At 38.1% G+C, this 6,000-nt stretch overlaps 1 protein-coding gene across 3 annotated transcripts in view; it reads left to right on the top strand.

The window, feature by feature from the left end:
- The window catches only part of oxsr1b (oxidative stress responsive kinase 1b), an 86,064-nt gene continuing 80,064 nt past the window's right edge, over positions 1–6,000 (top strand). The window contains exon 1 of one of the 3 annotated variants that reach the window (XM_049485869.1): positions 1–312. In XM_049485869.1, coding sequence (XP_049341826.1) covers positions 243–312 — 70 coding nt within the window. In that variant the 5' untranslated portion in view covers positions 1–242. The remainder of the gene's footprint in view (positions 313–6,000) is intronic. The other 2 variants (XM_022683073.2, XM_022683076.2) reach the window with 2 other exon arrangements.

Genomic DNA, 6,000 nt, shown 5'->3' with positions numbered 1-6,000 from the left:
GGCGCTGTCTCTCCGCCCCGGGGCTCCGCAGGAATGTGAAGGCGGGGGCCGCTGGTGGCAAACTTTGGGAATGATATAGTAGCAGGAGCTGTATGGGATCGGTACCGTCAGTCGGTGTGGACGGCGGCCTGCGCGTGGATTTTTCTGGTTTCTTGTTGTTTTGGATCAGTTTCCGGAGAGCAGGCGGAGAGCGGGGAGTGCGCGGGGTTTGAGCAGAGAGAAGCGCGGTTAGAGCCACAGCCATGTCGGAGGACCTGAGCTCCCAACCCTGGTCCATCTGCAAGGATGACTACGAGCTGCAGGAGGTGATCGGTAAGTGTCTGCTGCGGCTTCTGGGGACATTTACACCTCTGTTCTTTAGGGGTAAAGCCCGGCGGTGAGGGGGATTCTGTGGGTGGGTGTTTTAGCTCAGCCAAGGCGGTTCTGCCCCTGTCTGTCTCTCTGTCTGCCTGTGTCTGGCTGTGTTAGCCTAGCCTGCTGGCTAAGCTAAAAGCTAAGCTAGCGCTGGGGAGGTCTTGCAGCACTGCTGCCGCCCAGACAGTCAGATATGTTTAAACAGCTAGCTAGGCTATGTATATTTCAGGGCAGGGTCTGTGTGTATTATAATGTAAAGATATGTAGCTGTGAGATAATGTGTTATTAATATGTTCTGTCTTCTTTATAGCTTGTTTTGCGCTTCATTCCCTCCAAATTAGCCTAAAACTCTCTCTAAAAAGAGTTGTAGCCGCTGTTAGCTAGCTTTAGCTAACTAGCTTAGCAACCCGCAGACTACATAGCTAACTAGTGAGCCACTATCCTAAAATAAATCATGTTTAGGTTTATTTGACGTGTTTATGCCTGAATATCTTATAAATCAAGACTTGCACTTCCCGTATTCTGGTTCTCTAGACAGTGAGAGAGGGTGACAAACCTATAAACCTCACATTTTAACCACTTTTCAAGTGCTAGGCTGCGTTCACACACATACATCACTACTACTTTAGCTTTAGACTACACATGACGTTAGATAGATAACTACTGTAGTAACTCATGCACTTGTAATGCGTGTGTACTATTTTTGACACTATTTAACTTTAGCAAGGTTAGTGTGTTGGTGTGCGGTTTACGACACAGCACTTGTGCGTTCACTAGCAAGCTATATAACTAGTTTATCTAAGCTAGCTCTAGACTACTTCACATTTTAGTGTCTCATTGCTGTAGGTTATGTAGCTAACACACCCATTTTTACCTCAGGAAGGGTTTGGTAGATAATGAAATGAGGAGTTGGTTCAGGTGTGTCAGCTCAATGAAATGTTCAGGGTTGGTGTTAATAAAAGACTCCAGTTGAAACTACTTAACATAGCTGACCTTTGCAGCAGCACACGCTAGTGAACAGGTTATAGCTCACAGGCTGTTAGTGATAAAATTCCAAAATATTATCAAGCATCAGACTCAAAACTTATTAGCAGTTAGCTGAAACTGGGTAGTAACCAGACCTATCTAAAATAAGATTATATTTTTCTCTTTTTTAAAGATAATGATGAGCTGTTTTAGAAAATCTACTAAATACTGAGTTAAATTTTTTTTTTAAGAAAGCCTGATGTGGTGTTTAAAATAATTAGTCAATGACACCTGCATGATCACATGATTTTGAGTTTGTTGTTTTTCTGTGATGTCACAAAATCCAACATATTGACACATAGCCAATCTGTTTAGTTTACACTCATTTATATTTGGTCGCATCTATTTAAGCTGATTCTATAAAATATTTTTTTTTAGCTAAGAATACTTTTTGTATTTGAGCCCTTTCACCTCAATCAAACGTTTAGTCTGGTTACAACAGATTCTGATTTGTTTTCAACACCTTGTTCTGATTCATTTAGGCAAGTGTAAACTAGGGCTGCAACTAATGATTATTTTGGTAGTCGACTAATCTATTGATTATTTGTAGTCGACACATTTAAATAATGGACATTGTCGATTATAGCGACTAATTGTTGCATCTTAAGTGTAAACACAATAATCAGTATCAGAAACCTCTGAATGGAAATGGTCCTAGTTTGTTTGTTTGTGTTGAGAATATAAACTGACATTGATTCAACCCAACTATTGTACAGATGGTCAAAACAGGTCTGAAGTATATATCAAGAACTTTTTGGTGCACTTGAATATTTTTCTGTTTGACAACAAACCAGACTAAGGGAAATGCCCCTTATTTTCTGACTGATTAACTGACTCAGACGAGATGTGTACCTGTAGACACAATGCACTACAACCAATTTGAGGCCATACACATGAATTGATAAATCACTGTATTATTTTCATAAACCAAGGGACAGATTCCAGCAATACAAATGCACAGAAGTGATTTAATACAGACTGTCTAAATCCTAAGTGATTATAAGAGAAAAAGAACTTGTCTTGTTAACTTGAGCAATTGTTATTGAATGTTGTTGGTTATATAAACCTACATATGTGCTATATTTACATTTAAGGCATTTGTGATCCATTTTAACTTTTGGATTGTGTTATTCAGGGAAGTGAATGTAGTGTTGAGAACTTTGTCCAAGGACTCCTATTGGTACAGAGTGGTTTACTTTTTCAGTTTGGGAATCAATGACACCATCTACACTGAGTGCTAATATGTGACCCTTTTAAAATATTGTATAGTATTGTAAACTTTAATTATACATACACCTGGTTTCCAGGTGGGAACCTGTTTTGATATTTAGTTGTAGTGATACAAACTAGAGAGATTCAAGCCTCAGTTTCCATTAGTTTTTGAATAGTGGTTTATCTTTACACACGTAACCTAGTTTATACTGTTTAAAAAATGACCCAGAGCCTGTGGTGAACTTCTTTAGAAAACTTTGGTTCAACAGAAGAGAAGCCGCCCACAGTCAGCGTGAGATAAAGAAGAGCAGTTGGCACCATATGGATCTGCTCGATTATCAGGTTACTGTCATTTCCCTCTGGTAGGCTGCTGCTGTTAGTGTATGTGTGGCAGTGTGGTTTACTTTCTATTGACATTTACAACTGAGTAAATGACCGGCGAATAAAATGACCAACAAGTACAGCTTTAGCTCGCTTAACTGGGCCGTTCAGACTGTGTGAACTTGTTCATGCCTTTGCTTTAATGCACCTTTTATTTATTTTTCATCACAGAGAAGATAAACTGCATGGTTTGTGACGCAGAGTTTCTGAAATGTGATGAAAAGAAGAACAGCAGTAAGGTTTAGGGAGACCCTGTAGTAAAACTGACTTGTGCAGATTGAGATTCAGTTGGAAATAGAGGGCAGATATCTACTTATAATTGTACTTATATTATAACTTGTATTAAATGTAGTACATATCCTTTCTGCAAATGTACTTCTTGACTTTCAGTGCTTTCTGAAAATGTGCTTTATGTCTGAGTAACTCTCACCATACTGCGTGAGGTTCCCTTTAGTTTAATTTTCAAAGAAGCAGAACAGGACAGTCCTGTCAAAATGTGCTATGTCAAGTTTATAAGAGCTTATTTTAGCACAGAGTAGCAGTACTGAGAAATCTTGTTATTTTATAATATTCTGATTGCTGTACGGAATTTTATGTGAAATGTGTTTAAGAGGAACATGGGCTACGTCCACCCAGCAGTGACGCAGATGTTTTATTTATTTATTTATTTTTTAATTGAATTTAAATTACAAAGGTCACATTAACAAGGTTATAACTGGGTTATTCAGTCCTGGTCCTGTACTACAACCTGCCCTACAACTTTATGACTTTTCCTTGTCCCCACACACCTAATTCAACTAACCAGCTCATTGTCAAGTCATTCCAGAATTGCAGTGGCTGTGTTTTAGGCAGCAGAATTTAAAAACGCTTGCCTAAAAGGAAATCTGATTTGGTGTTAAAACCAAATTTGTGTCACTTTACTTGCTGTATGAACATAGCTTTAGAGCACGTTTACACCTGGTCACTTCATGCTTCAAGAGTATCAGGATTATATCTGGTGAAGTGTAAACATCCTCAAGGCACTTTAGAAATGGTACAAATCTGATCACTTAAACCATTTCAGGAGATGACCTGTATGCTTTTCGTCACATTGTATAGCAGTGTAAGTGTATCTGCCTTTACAGGACAAAAAACCTGTAAAAATTGCTGCACAAGGACTAATTTTACATAAAGCATTCTACACAGCAATTTTATTCAAGTCTGCTGAGACATTTGAATATGGCAAAATATTACGACTAGTCCAAATACTAGTAAAATGAAAAGGCCAGTTGTAAACCATGTTTACGTATTTATGAAAACGTTAAGTTGAGAAGCCTTTCTTTCCATTTATACGCTGAGGAACACGAGCTGTAAATCAGTGTCTTGTTGATAGAGGCCCTTTGGTCTGTGTCAAGCTGTGAGAAAAAACATGTTCAACAAACATGCATCAGTCATTCTGTCATGTGGAGGAAAAACCCACATGTACCTCTTTGGAATTGGGTTACTTGGCAAAGGTGGTGGTCAAAGAACATGAGTTTGGCCTTAGTTTGTTTCTTTAAGAGCGTTAATTGGCTTAGGAAGCTGCTATCTTTGGATGGTATTGAGCTTGCCAATATACTGATTCCTAATGTCAAACTTCACCGTTGTTTAGCTGTAAAACGTACTGATGCACTAATAAATCAGTAGGTCATGGTTTGTCAGCTGATTAAACTATCTTAAGAGAGGTTGAGGTAGACCTGATAAGGCCTTGCCCTTGTTATAATTGTGATATGAGCTTGAATGACATTGACATGGTCTGTGATGTTAGGTGTATGCTGGGGCTGCACCTCTCATGAATTTTTATGACTGCTTCCGATTCTGTTCGTTTGCTTTTTTCCTGGAGCGCTCACTTGGTGTACTAGCTGAACATGCTGATATGAAGCTTACAGGCTCCTTACTCAGTCTGAAATACTTCCAGACAGCTGACTCTTTCAGCAGGGTGGAGGAGCAGCAGTAAAATACAGCCTGTATCTGTTTAGGTAAGGTTGTATATGGAGACACTTAAAGATTTAAGAAAAAATCTTGGAAATAATTTGTGATTGGGTTTTAGTAGTTTGTTGACTGATAGCAGCTTTAAATCCATGGTACATGAGTATGATATGAACAGAAATGCAGTGTGATAACGCTGTTGAATATCTCAAGATCAGTGTAAAATTTTATAAATCAAGATTAGGTCTTTCAGCAATTTGCTTGGCTGCACTGATTTTTTTTCCACTCTGTAGAACTCTGCCTCACTCTGCCTCCAGCCTGGTTATGTCATGTAAGTGCAGTCTGCAGTGTGAAGAGCTCCCTCTCTTGTTGCACACAGGTAATACAATATCAGTTAGATGTTATTCACAGTAATATTACAGTTCTTTCGATGTGTTTAATCTCGATAACGATTTGGCTTATAGCTCTAATCCACAGTGTAAATTAAATTCTGCAAACTATTTAAAGGACTGCTTTAAGAATTTCATGATTATTACTATGTTAGTTGTTTAGGACTTTTACAGATTTGGAATGTTTGAAATAAGTGTGTGTTCTAGGGATTCAATGAATATTTGGCATCCAAAATAATAGAGCCAAAAAACAAGAAAAATGTCAGTGTGTGGCCAAATAAACCCAAAGGCTGAATAATTTACACAGAACAGAAATTCTGTGTTCTAACACTTTTTAATATATATATTTAATATATGTTTTGTTTGGTTTCAGTTTTGGCCCAAAAATTATATTTTGGTGCATCTCAAGTGTGGTAGGACTGAGCAATTGATTAAATATTAATAAAAAAAAATCACTTAATTGTAATATTTGGGGCGATACTTCCCCCTTTAACACTATACTACTCTGTGTGTGTACTTTCATGACTCCACCCCATCCAGTTGTAAGACAAAACTCAAAGAGGAAGCAAAGCAAGCAAGTTGAGCAGCTTGTGGTCATTCATAAGAATAATCATTTATTAGTCCTTATTTTACGTTATTTGTTAATGTAATCGACTGATGCTGATTTGAGGTTCTATCATCCACCACTGTC

Source organism: Astyanax mexicanus, chromosome 1 (assembly GCF_023375975.1).
Source record: "Astyanax mexicanus isolate ESR-SI-001 chromosome 1, AstMex3_surface, whole genome shotgun sequence".
NCBI classification, from domain to species: domain Eukaryota; kingdom Metazoa; phylum Chordata; class Actinopteri; order Characiformes; family Acestrorhamphidae; genus Astyanax; species Astyanax mexicanus.
Note: the sequence above shows the minus strand (reverse complement) of the source record. Positions and strands in the feature narration are given on the sequence as shown.